The sequence below is a fragment of the Lipophrys pholis genome (assembly GCF_963383615.2).
Source record: "Lipophrys pholis genome assembly, chromosome: 5".
Taxonomy (NCBI): domain Eukaryota; kingdom Metazoa; phylum Chordata; class Actinopteri; order Blenniiformes; family Blenniidae; genus Lipophrys; species Lipophrys pholis.
In genome coordinates this window covers 3,473,776-3,487,982 of record NC_137628.1, presented here as the reverse complement: position 1 = coordinate 3,487,982, position 14,207 = coordinate 3,473,776, and the positions used below count along the sequence as shown (strand labels likewise).

The 14,207-nt window shown below is 42.4% G+C and overlaps 1 protein-coding gene across 1 annotated transcript; it reads left to right on the top strand.

Moving 5' to 3' along the window:
- Window positions 1-1,401: 1,401 nt before the first annotated feature.
- Window positions 1,402-7,081, top strand: LOC308109775 (golgin subfamily A member 7-like; the record flags this gene model as incomplete). The annotated part of the gene is made up of 5 exons (XM_080463579.1): window positions 1,402-1,443; window positions 4,338-4,463; window positions 5,186-5,338; window positions 5,422-5,523; window positions 5,956-7,081. 5 exons carry the CDS (start codon window positions 1,402-1,404, stop codon window positions 6,037-6,039), a joined length of 507 nt encoding a protein of 168 aa, XP_080319705.1. The 3' UTR covers window positions 6,040-7,081.
- Window positions 7,082-14,207: the final 7,126 nt, after the last annotated feature.

The window sequence follows — 14,207 nt, the reverse complement described above, 5'->3', positions numbered from 1 at the left end:
TGATAGAACAGATACAATTATCTAGCGGCGCAGAAACTTTATATTCACGCATTATTTACAAAATGTCAACAACGGAAGATTTGTCCATCCAGCCATACATGTTCGAGCCAGAGTCGGACCCGGCGGAGCGAGATGAAAATGACGATGATGCACCCGAAGAACAACGTCTTCATATGGATGTAACGCAATGGTGTGTTACTATATTTACACTAAATTAAATCACGTCGGCCATATCATAGGATCATAGGATCTAAAACGAGCACACAGCGCTAACATATGAAGACGGTGCAACTGCTAATGCTAACAAAACAATGACAGGGACGTCTTATCATCACACTTTTTAGCGTTATATACAGCTTACCCAAGTGCTCTGTTCGTTGTCTCCATAGATAGAAGGAACTGACCGCTCAATCAGACGAAGTCTTTCGGCAAATCCTTTATACTGGCGGAGGTTGCTGAAGCAGTCGTCCTTAAAGTGCTTCGCGCACACAAAAATGACCTTACCCACAGATGTGGGTACATTTCTGTGAAAAATAAAACTCAACCAGGCACTTCGAAAAGGTTCTGATGCTGGGAGACGGTGTAACGAAGCTTGTGGGTTACTACATCCAACAACCGAACATTTCGACTTATCCTCTCGTAACTTCGGCATCCTTGAGGTTGGACTACAAAATCGCAGCGAGAAACCAACATGGCGGATTGCTCGAAGTTGTGGGCCTGGAGTCGATGTCCTAATTTGACAGTTCCGCTGCGAATACTTTGACGTCATTGTTCAAAAAACGTAATAGAGAATAGAAAAATCGAAACAGATTGCAAAATATGACCAAAACAGAATATAAAGATATCAACGGAGCACCTGAAGAGACTACTTTGAACTTTTCTGTACTTCTAAACACTCTAAATATACAACAAAATGCATTTAAGGGCTAAAAAAGTGGAGTTAGCGTGATATGTCCCCTTTAAATTGTTATTTACCCTTTTAACCAACGTCAATAAAATGCATTTAGGCTCCTACACTCTGATTAGTTAACTACTCGAACTGTGTGCTCCGTTCTCTGCGTTGTATGCAGAATGCACAACCTTTCATATGATTTCCTCACTAAAGGACTGAAATTTCATCTGATGTCTCGTGTGCTCTCTGACCGGAGCCCTGTAGTGGTCAGTTAGGCAAAATTAATCAGCAACAGAGGTCGTATTCCTCAACAAAGGGTCCTTCGAGCCGGATTATTGACAACTACAGAATATGGCATCAGAGGGCTATACAACGTCCCGCCCTCATAGGGACGCACCAGAGCGACAAGTGAGACAGCGCCGCACACCTGGACATCTGGAATAGTACATCCTTGCCTACAATCCTCACTGGCCTGCCCCTTCCTCCCACTCTGACGATGATGAATGAGCATGAGGAGCAGGGAGGAGCAGCGGGCGCAGCACTCTCTTAAGGTCAGTCCCCTTACAGCCCCAGAGAACAGAGGCGTATTGCTGTGAGGATGACGTTCCATGCAGGTACCAGCCTCAGGTACAGCAGCCATCAGCCCCTGCAGCCCTGCCGTCAGCTTCATATCAGACGCCGCAATCATCAACAAACTATCCTCCAGCTCAACTCGTTGTCTACCTCAGTATGTACCCGTGCCAGGGATGAGTAACACCACTGCAGCACATCAGGCACTGTTCCCGACAAGTCAGACTACAGTCTCACACAATTTTGGTCCACAATCACACTCCACATATGGTGTGCCCAAACCCAAAATCCCAGACTTCACTACGGATAGTGAAAGGTAATTTGCTAACCTGAAGTTAGCTTTGGACAATCTGCTTGAACCCCATCTGGAACTGTCTGAAAAATACAAATACCTTGTGCTACTCGAACATCGTATACTCCCTGAGGCGCAGATGATAGGTCAGTCATGTCGACATGATCCATTCAATTACACAGCAGCCATGCATGCACTACAGCTCCAGTACAGTCAGCCACATCAACTAGCACAGAGTGAAATAGCAGCAATCCTCACGACACCTGATGTGAAACCTGGAGATGCACCAAAGACACTTGAAGAATCCCTGGTCTTACACATTTGCAGGCAAATGTGGGGGCGGCTGTGTGTTCTCTGACCGGAGCCCTGTAGTGGTCAGTTAGGCAAAATTAATCAGCAAGAGGTCGTTTTTCTCAACAGAGAGCGCCACACCGTCACCATTCCCTCCCTCAACAGTCCCTCGCTTTGCTCTGACCTCCTCTTCGCTGAGCTGGATATTAAGACATGCTTGTTCGTACGGCTTTTTCAGGTTCATCTTGTGGAACTGAAGATTCTTGTTTTGCTGCACCCGCAAATTATTTTGCACCTTCTTCAGTGGTAAAAAGTCACTTTTCATCTGAATGTCATTGTTCAGTTTTTCTTTCAACTCCGGATGCTGTCGCTGGAGTTTGGTTCTGCTTCCCGTTAAGTCTAGGCTCCTTACCGGCTCACGCTTGTACTTTACTTCCAAGTGTTTTTGCTGGTTGAGTTTCATCAGGTCTCGAACCTTCACCCGCGGAGACTTATCTCGGCTCAGGGCTTTGGTCTTTGCATTTATTGCCTTGCAGTCTTTTTCCAGTGCTTTGCAGTCTTTAAGTCCGCTGCTCATAACCTTCAGATTGTTCCGAAGAGCTTGGTTGTCCTGGATGAATTTGTCCCTGTCTTCCTTTACAGCCCTGTATTTCTCCTCCAAGGCTGCTTGAGCTTTGACTTTGCCGTTGAGCATGAGCACTTGCTTCTTCAAAAGATTATTTAAACTTCTGATCATTTTTCTCTCAGCTTTCAGTTCTTCATACTTACGCTGGAGGTCTCGGCTGTTGGTGAGCTTGTTGTTCAGCTCTTCCAGCTGGAGATTCAGGGTGCTGTTCTTTCTTTTAATGGCTTCTGTTTCCTCAAGAACAGTACAGCACTTTTTGTGAAGGCTTTCTTGTAAGTCCTCATCATTCGAGAGGAGAGGACAAGTATCGTCTCCACGACGCAGAAACTTGTTAATTTTTGCCTTGAACGTCATCTCTTCTGTGTTTATGTTGCTCTGTAATCAATTTGGCAGATCATGTAATCTGGTACTTCTAGTGAAACCTGCGAACGACACATATGAACTCTGGGGCAGCTGCAGTGTCTGTCCTTTCAAAATCTGCGCTTTGATCTGTGACATCACAACCATACTTCATAGCTTTGATGCCACTGAATCATCACCATCACAATGTGTGACATCATCTTTCTTTCATCTTACCACGCACACGCACACGCACACACGCACACACGCACACACACACACACACACACACACACACACACACACACACACACACACACACACACACACACACACACACACACACACACACACACACACACACACACACACACACACACACACACTTGTGTATGATATTGCTGTTTGAACTCATTCCATTATATCTGATAGTGGCAGTTTGGATACTAGTGGACACTCGTCGGCAGCAAGCAGCAGGTGCATAATATTTTAACGGAAATGTTCTAGTTCTAACTTTTGCTGTTGTGTCAGCGAGTTTTAGAGCAAACTGGAGACACACAGGTTGTGTGTGAATATTTGGTGTTTCAAAAATATGAAAAGCAAAAATAAGCCGACTGAAAAATAGTTTCTCCTCCTGTGTGTGTGTGTGTGTGTGTGTGTGTGTGTGTGTGTGTGTGTGTGTGTGTGTGTGTGTGTGTGTGTGTGTGTGTGTGTGTGTGTGTGTGTGTGTGTGTGTGTGTGTGTGTGTGTGTGTGTGTGTGTGTGTGTGTGTGTGTGTCAGAGGTATAGTATGTCCAGTGCTGGGCTTTGGTCCACCGAGTGATCGATCACACTGTCTGCTTGTCGTCCATCCTCGGTTTCACCTCCATCAAACTGTTTCCACACGTTTTGAGCGAACATGTGATCAAAGAGGTCCAGCCGAGGGAATACACCGTCTCTGGGGACCCATTCAGGAGTTACTGTATGAACGGTGTTATGCGTGAGTTAATATGTTTAAACCTGAAGCTGAACCTCATTCTAGTTTGACTTTTTCTGTTGCGCTTTGTAAGATATCAGCTTTATAGTTGAGAAAAAATTCAATGATATTTGATCATATTTTACATTTACCATGTTACTCTTACTACTTGCATTGTTTCTCTCAGCTTTTTGATTCCCGTTGATGTTAATTTTATTATTCTTATTAATATGGATGACTTATCAGTTTATGGATTATAAAGTCTTTTTCTTCAGAAGCACGAAGATCGATAAATATGTCTCTGTGTGTGTGTCGTCATATTGGATAATATATTGCATAAAGACTGATCATTGTGTGTCTTTGTCATCTTCAGTTTCATAACCTGCAGGAGCTGAGGCACAGCGCGTCTCTGGCCAACAAAGTATTCATCCAGAGAGACTACAGCGAAGGAACCACCTGCAAGTTTCAGACCAAGTTCCCCTCCGAGCTGGAGAGCAGGGTACGCAGAGCATTTCAAATTTAACATACTTCATAAGTAGATGTGCAACTAAGTAATTTATTCACCTTGTGTACAATTAGCGACAGTTTTCCCAAGTGTGAAAAGTAGGAAATCAAATCTCCAGTTTCATAACTCGATGTAGATAATTCATGAACTGTTTTATGGAGTCACAGAAGTCTACATTTAATGCATCAGAAACAAAACAAGTCTATCAATGCTCTTCCAGAAACTATCCGTCACTGTATGTTTTATTGTAGCGAACACATGCTCCATGTTTGTAGTATTAGTAGTAAAGCCTTCATAATGACATTTAAATATTGTTCAATAATCAGCTGTACAGTTGTATAGTGACTAGCACTTATTATTATTATTATTATTATTATTATTATTATTGTATTTGTTTATTTTTTTAATTTTATTAGTGGTGGTAGTAGTAGTAACACATACTACTATGTATGTAAAATAAGAATACTATTGTTATTGCTACACACCGGATTCCTACCTGAACATTAATCAAACTTATTTCTCAAATTAAAATGTGAAAAATTGTAGAAAGTGAACCTGCCGTCACGCGACGTCGTGTTTTACCGAGCCGACATAAGTAGAATGAATTGAATGTGTGAATAATATCACCTCACGAAACTGTTTAAGGACAACATATCAGTAGCTGTGTACCTACATTCCATTGATGGTTGCCATTTCATTGCTCCAAACTTGTGCAGATTGAGAGGACGTTGTTCGAGGACACTGTGAAAACGCTGAATAATTACTACGCAGAGGCAGAGAAGATTGGAGGACAGTCGTACCTGGAGGGCTGTCTGGCCTGCGCCACTGCGTATCTCATCTTCCTCTGCATGGAGACGCGTTACGAGAAGGTGGGACTGGTCGTCCTCATTCATGTCGATTGAATCCCGACTCCACCTTGCTGCTCATGTCTCCTGCTCTGTGTGTCTGTCAGGTTTTGAAGAAGATTGCTAAGTACATTCAGGAGCAGAATGAGAAGATTTATGCGCCCAGAGGTCTCCTCATCACAGATCCCATCGAGCGAGGGATGCGTGTTGTATCCTTACACACCCCGCGGATATTCACAATAATGATGATGTCACTGTGGGGAGTGACATGCAAGTCACTGATTACTGTTGTGAAATGATATCATTACAAGTACTGAGGCTTTTTGATTAAGTTACTAGTTGCTTTTCTCTGTCCTGATCCATGTGACTGCTGATAGCTTCAGCATTAACCAACCCAGTACTAAACCAACACCAAAGACAACTTTTTTAAACGAAGTAGATCACAAGGTTTCAAATGTACTAAAGCCTGAGGAAAATCACATGCTTGAAAAAAAACAACCCACAATTAAGTGTACACAGAGATTGAAACTAATTACAGTAATATGAGTACCTGTACTTATTTGCTTTCAGCCCTGAGCATCGTTACGTATCAACGCGTGTCCAAACAGAAACAAGTCGCTCCCTAACGACTCCCTCTCCAGATCGAGATCTCCATCTATGAAGACCGGGGCTCCAGCGGTTCCAGCTCAGGCAGCAGCTCTGTGTCCGGCAGCACCGCTCGATGACTGAGTACTTCCTCACGCCCCCACACTTCACCCGCACCCCGACGCCACGCTCACACCGACACCACGCTCACACAAAGGGTTTACCAGCTTGTTTCTGCTCAGTCCTCACATGGAAACTTTTGGAAACATGCACTTTAACGGTTCGTTTCAAAGACGTGTGCAGGTACTGACGTAGTGATGTTAGACAGCAATATATCTGAAAATCATGCAGCGAGAAATGCTTTGTGTGACTGTACAATTCCTCTCCTCGCTGTACTCTTAAACGTTAAGAAAAGAAAATGCTCGGATAGAAGTGAACACAGACCTCTTTAAACGTCATACCTCAGCCAGCATAACTCACCTCATAGTCCAGATTAACAGTTATAGCAGTTTGCCAAGAACCGTGGACCAATCAGACTGAACTCATTAGACTGTAGCTTTATAATCCTCGCTCTAATTTCCTACGTTTAGCAAACACAAGAAGAATATATAATAGTTTAAGGAAGGCAATATATAAGTTCACTGACCCAGAGCCCAGATTAATCCCATAAAAACACCTCTTCTCCCTTCGCTTTGCTTTTAATCCTGTTCTCTGGTGCATGAATGTCTGCCAGTCCATTCATGTAAATAATGTAGCAGATCTACCATCTTTCACACATGAAGCCTACGTTTTATTTGTAAGAGACACACACACACACACGCACACACACGCACACGTGCACAAATCCAAACTTTAACCTCTTGGTTTCACTGAGCGAGACCAAGTCTTCCTAAATTTAGATTATGCAAAACTTGTTACTGCATGAAATGCAGCAGCGAGCAGAAGAAAGGGTCAAAACGTCTTCCTGAAGCTCACCTGTGGTGTTACACAAACCCTTCCTTAGTTTATTAGCAAACTTCCAAAGAACCAGAACTGCCAAAAACCTGGCTCGCAAATGTGAATGTGTCTTTTCTGTTGGTGACATTTTGTGCAAGAACAAATTTTCATAACGCTTGTTGTTTGATACACATTGCAATGAGGTAAATATGACTGGTGTCAAATAAACCGTTTCATCGCACCGACGCAGAGCTCATTGTTCTTTCATCTGCTATCATGGAGATATGCTGAATGCATGCCTCTTATGTCAGGCAGGCTCAGAGCTCGACGTCCTCTAAAAGTCTCCTGTTGCAAAGATCGGAAGTCAAAAGGTTTTGAATTCTCTCTTGAGCTCGTCTGTCACGCAGCTGTTTCTGCCACTTTTCATGTGGAGCAGTATAACACGGTGAAACCTCGCCAGAGGAGACTGACTGCAGGGACACAGTTTGCAGGCATTCCCGCATTTTCCCTAAGAACACGATTAGAGACATTTTGATCAGATATGAAAACTCGTTGACATGCAAAGACGTGTGTGTCTGGTCCAGGGGTGTCAAACATAAGGTCTGCGGTCCAAAAAACTGGCCTGCAAGAGGCTTCAAACTACCAAACAAATGGTAACAACTAAAAACTGTTTTTTGGTTGCTGTCAAACTAGCCTCAAAGACATGATGTCAGGGCGAGTTTGTAAAAACACCCATAATGCAACAGCTAGAGGAAAAGGTTTTTGGACATTTCAATGTATTTTACACCAGAAGGTTTCATTAAAATTGTCTTTATCTTGAAATTGCTCATTTTTTCGCAGTAATTATGTCGTTTTGTGAAAATATAGACTTTTTCGTTACGAATAATCTGCGCCACAACAAAGGAAAACCTTCAAGTTTACATTTAAAGGTTATTGTGGCTCTATTTTACTTGTGGCCCCTGACCTAAAAGGAGTTTGACACCCCGGTCTGTTCTAGTCTTAACTTTACCATAACTATAGACACAAAAGTAAACTCAGCCAAGCTCAAAGTGAGAACAGGGATTTTCTGAGTTGCACTGGCTGAACTGCATCTGACAGGGTCGCCCTGTGTGGAATAGGTCAAAGGTCAAGATATAGAGAATAAAAGTGATTCCATTTTCTGGTGTGTTGGGGTCAAACTTGTAACCTGCACCCGTGAAAACCGGATCACTACAGACACAGAGAGTAGCGAAGTGCCGACAGACACGAGGAAGTACGTTTAGTCAGGAGCTTTAAGAGGAACAAGTCAGTGACCGTCCATCGTCTGTTCTGCTCGATCAAACTTAACAATTCTCTTCTGTTTTGATGAACTTTTTTCATTGGAAGACACAAGCAAACAAACTATGAAAATAAAGAGAACAAAGTCAAAGAAATGTACAATTTACACAGGAAGAACATGCAAACTCGGCACATGAAGGCACCTCGAGCCCTTTTCTCGAACCGGCATGTAATGTCACTGTAAGGCGTGAGAACTAACCACTGCACCTCTTTAATGGACATGGTTACCTTCATAATGCCTCCATACAATATAAAAAGGATTGCACACGCAGATTTTGGTGAGTTTTCTCTTTATTTTTTTTAAGTTTTGTTTCAGTCTCATGACTTTGATCATGAAATCCCACCAGAAAAGTCAATGTAAGACTGTTTTAACATCAAATTAACGTGATGGATATTTTTTCCGACGTCTAAAAATCTAAATTCAAAGGAAAAAAAAAAAGATATCATTATGTATTGATTGTTGAACAGAGAGCTGCAGTTTGATACGAGGAGCTCTCCCGAAGCACCGTGAACCACCAGCACAGGAACGCAGTGTGATTCCACTGTTTGTCCCAGGATCCATGTTCAGGTCCGGGGTTATTTTTTTACCCCAATAAAAGTCCCATCAGCATCAACCTGGTTTCTACAAAGCGTCCTGGACTTCAGGCAACGAAGCTCCTGAAATGTTTTCACTTCCTTGAAGCAAAGCTTCTAAAGGTCACAGGTACTTTTGGTCTGCTGTGGAAATGTTTTACGGAAAACCACAGATCTAATAATTTGCATCATGGTTTAAAACTCCAGACATTTTAATCAGGATCACTTCTTGAAATGAACAGAAGAGAGATTTAAAAAGTAGTTTCACCATCACAGCTGTAAAACAAATGTTTTACACGCCTGCACGCCTGCATTCATGCTGCATAAACGGCTCGGCCCAGTTTTTCCTTCTTCATTTCCAGCATGCATACAGAAGAAAGAGCAGTGTCCTGATAAGCAGAGACTCTGTTACTGCGCGCCACCAAGGGTCCTCTGAGTGGATGTTTGCTTCCAAGTGTGAAGCAGGATGTTTGCTTTTCACTGAAGGTCGTTCTCACCTCAGGTGTGTCAGCACAGGCAGCGCCATGACACACGTGAGGAAAAGCATCTTAAAGCTGGAGGCTTCGCACGGGGCTGCAGCAGAGTGGAAACCATAAAATGATGGAGCCAGCGCTGCGTGGACGGGGGCGTGGAGAACAACAAAAGAAGGTGGAAGAAGACAGAATGAAACACGTTAGATTTAGACACAACATGGTGAATGGTGGTGAAGAGAGTAAGAGTGTGCACAAGGGAATAAAGAAGCAGAGCAGCACTGCATTTCCTACAAAACCCTTTGTGGTTGTTTGTGAACTTTTTATTAAAAGGGTAAGTAAAAGAGGTGTAGCGTCCTAAAAATGTGTAGTCATGAACAAGTTTTTGTTCAATTTCCTATTTTATACTTAATAAAAAGTTACTCTCATTATAAATGATTTGATGAACAATTTTTGTAATCCAGGGGTATCAGTCAGAACGGTGAAATAGTGAAACTTTCCATTGCGAAATACAGTGAAATGTCCAGAAAACTTGTGTGTGTGTGTATATATATATATATATATATCTTATCAGCTCAGGTCTCAGTGTTGATTTGTGTCTGCTACTCTTAAGAACTTTGTCTTTTTTTTATAAAAATCTACGTTTTCTTTGAAATCTATACAATATGCTTGGTGGTTTGGACGGATTGGAGCCTCTTGTTGGCCAGTTTTGGCCCACGGGGCTTATGTTTGACACTCCTGTTGTAATCCTTTTACCTTTGTGAATTATCTGCATTCAGAGCAAACAAACCTCTAAAAGTGGTGCTCATTTACTTTCTGAACAAATGTTTAAAAATTCAGTCACAAAATAAACTTACTTGCCTGAAAAATGCAGATAAAAACATTCAAGCATTAATTCAATTAAATTCATGATTTTAAAGGTACTATATGGTGTAAACTGTACTACATTTGTGCACAATTATACATGATATATGAAATTGGACACTTGAACGTACCCAAAATACTAAAACAGAGTAACTATTATAAACCTTAACTTGATGCTTCCTCCACTGTTTTTGATATGAGAACATATTAGTCATCTTTGTTTAGGTCAAAATAAGCAAACAAGAACAGAAAATAAAGACATACTGTCTGATTTATGTGGATTTAAGTGGGAAATGTTCATTCACACACGACTTTGCACTTTTTGTTTCTCATGATTTCATCCTCAACCACACAAACATTGACCTGCTAATTAGTTCACTTGTTTTGGGCAGAATTTATGTTTTATTCTCACTTTTACTGTTTTCTCAGCAGGTTTAACAGCAAACTGATGACAAAACACACACACACACACACACACACACACACACACACACACACACACACACACACACACACACACACACACACACACACACACACACACACACAGTGATTTGAGGGTCATCAATAAACATAAAATGCCTTTTCCTTTTTCTTTGTTTTCATTTATTTTGAACTGTGGGAGTTAACTGAAGCACCGGAGAAAACCCACACATAGTCCACTGAGCAACAGTCCAAATCACGTGTTCAAGACGTCATTTCCATACTTCCAGAAGACGTCTTCAGGGAAGACAGAGTGTAAGAGTTTCGCACGTCTTTCCTGGACATTGTATGAACTGATGTTATCTGAGGCACTGTTAGTCTAATCACAAATACTTTTTAAGCTGGTCATATATAAGTGACATACTTACAAAATTATTGTGAGAATTAATTTGACGAAGTGTGTGATGTTGGTCTGTTGGGTAGGGTTCTTGCCTGTCATAAAAGAGGTTTGGGTTTGTGGCAGTTGTGCACACCACCGCCGGGTTCCCCCACAGAGTCACAGAGTCAGAAGTTCCCAAAACCATAATTCCATCCATCCATCCATTTTCTCCCGCCTATCCGTTTCCGGGTGGCGGGGTGGCAGTCTGAGCACTGTCACCCAGATCACATTGCACCGATTAAGAACCTTTCCAGCAGGTGGTGAGCCCACGGGAAGGTCAAAACCATAATTCTTTTATTGAAATAAACAAAAACCACAAACTGAAACTCTCACATGCAGACTCTGCAGTCCTGCATGTCTCTTCCGCCTGTCACACCAGTGTCCGGGGAGAGAGGTGAGGCCGCACACCTGATTCCCATCAGGGCTTAATCACCTCCCTGTCACAGGGTTCAATTCCAGGTGTGGTCACAATTATTATTGTTTTTTTTCAGTGCGTCACCTCAAACAGAGGTCTTGTTTGGACGTTCCCATGACGTCCAGACAGGACAGCCATGCAATGTCCAGGAAAGTCGTTCAAAAAAATATTCATTCTGGTTTCCCTGAAGACGTCTTCTGAAGACATGGAAATGAGGTCTTAAAGACATGATTTGGACCACTGTTTGCTCAGAGGGACACAATGGGAACGCGTCACCTCCACACAGAGAAGCTCTAGGAGCTTTGTAATGGGTGACGGCTCCCCTCTGGTCCTCTCACATGAAGCTTATGAGGTTTCCTGTGCACATCATGTTGGTTTGAGCCGTCGTCTGATTGGTCAGGATTATGGTCTGGCTCTGTGGCGCAGGATCAAATACAATCTCATGAAGGGGGAGTGTTAAGAATTCTCCAAGTTAAATATTCTGAAGTGGGCACTTTTATTGTTAAAGGCCGAGTGGGCACTTGCGTCCTCCTACGCACGTTCTGAAGCAAACAGGTTTACGGTGGTGAAGCAGTCACTGACGATTTCTTTAATTCTCGTGTCTTTTCAGAAACTGCTAAACCGTAGTAAACTCACCATGGCAAACTCTGTGTAGTTTCCCACTGAATGAAGCCTTAGCTTGACGCTCTATCGATTTCCCTCTTCTTTATCCACATAGAAAAAATCCACAGGACCACTCGTAAAGTTTAACAGTTTATTTAGGCTCAGAAACAAACAAAAAAGGGGTGGTACAGGAAAAATGTCCAAAGGTGTATAACGTCATAAAAGTAGTCCGTTAAATCCTGGTAACAATCATTAATGATAAGAAAAGAAGGAGAGAGGTCAAAAAACCGTGTGGCTCCACTCTCAGACTGCCTGACTCACAGTCCCAGGTAACCCCCAAACTCCCCCCTCCTGAGAGCATCAATTAAGTAATTAAAGGTACACAGCTACCTGAAAACACCAAACAGTTACTCATTTCCAAACAGTGCAAATATGACATAAAGTAAATTTTTATCCACCTAAATTAACCCCAAATACTAAATCATTAACTTATTACAATATTGCACATATGAACTGAAAATACCTGTAAATGATCCTCCTAATTCCTTCTAAATCAATTAACTTAAATTACTGCAGTTTTAGATTAACTTAAAGGAGACATATCATGCTTTTAAATCCTTCCTTTTTACATATAAATCATACAGTTGTGGTCTATATAAAGCGGAACTGCAATGCTTGGGTCTGAATTCCTCATTATTAGAGCTCCACAGGCCCCTTTTCTACCCCCTTTCTGATGCGCTTCTGAGAGCAACTCGTTTTGGGGCGGTCTCTTCAAATGCAAATGAGACACTTCATACCCCGCCTCCTCTCCAGGTTGCAGAGGTGACACTCGGTTCAACGCCACCCTGTTCGACCATCTTTGTAGTTTGATAGAACAGATACAATTATCTAGCGGCGCAGAAACTTTATATTCACACATTATTTACAAAATGTCAACAACGGAAGATTTGTCCATCCAGCCATACATGTTGGAGCCAGAGTCGGACCCGGCGGAGCGAGATGAAAATGACGATGATGCACCCGAAGAACAACGTCTTCATATGGATGTAACGCAATGGTGTGTTACTATATTTACACTAAATTAAATCACGTAGGCCATATCATAGGATTAAAGGATCTAAAACGAGCACACAGCGCTAACATATGAAGACGGTGCAACTGCTAATGCTAACAAAACAATGACAGGGACGTCTTATCATCACACTTTTTAGCGTTATATACAGCTTACCCAAGTGCTCTGTTCGTTGTCTCCATAGATAGAAGGAACTGACCGCTCAATCAGACGAAGTCTTTCGGCAAATCCTTTATACTGGCGGAGGTTGTTGAAGCAGTCGTCCTTAAAGTGATTCGCGCACACAAAAATGACCTTACCCACAGATGTGGGTACATTTCTGTGAAAAATAAAACTCAACCAGGCACTTCGAAAAGGTTCTGATGCTGGGAGACGGTGTAACGAAGCTTGTGGGTTACTACATCCAACAACCGAACATTTCGACTTATCCTCTCGTAACTTCGGCATCCTTGAGGTTGGACTACAAAATCGCAGCGAGAAACCAACATGGCGGATTGCTCGAAGTTGTGGGCCTGGAGTCGATGTCCTAATTTGGCAGTTCCGCTGCGAATACTTTGACGTCATTGTTCAAAAAACGTAATAGAGAATAGAAAAATCGAAACAGATTGCAAAATATGACCAAAACAGAATATAAAGATATCAACGGAGCACCTGAAGAGACTACTTTGAACTTTTCTGTACTTCTAAACACTCTAAATATACAACAAAATGCATTTAAGGGCTAAAAAAGTGGAGTTAGCGTGATATGTCCCCTTTAAATTGTTATTTACCCTTTTAACCAACGTCAATAAAATGCATTTAGGCTCCTACACTCTGATTAGTTAACTACTCGAACTGTGTGCTCCGTTCTCTGCGTTGTATGCAGAATGCACAACCTTTCATATGATTTCCTCACTAAAGGACTGAAATTTCATCTGATGTCTCGTGTGCTCTCTGACCGGAGCCCTGTAGTGGTCAGTTAGGCAAAATTAATCAGCAACAGAGGTCGTATTCCTCAACAAAGGGTCCTTCGAGCCGGATTATTGACAACTACAGAATATGGCATCAGAGGGCTATACAACGTCCCGCCCTCATAGGGACGCACCAGAGCGACAAGTGAGACAGCGCCGCACACCTGGACATCTGGAATAGTACATCCTTGCCTACAATCCTCACTGGCCTGCCCCTTCCTCCCACTCTGACGATGATGAATGAGC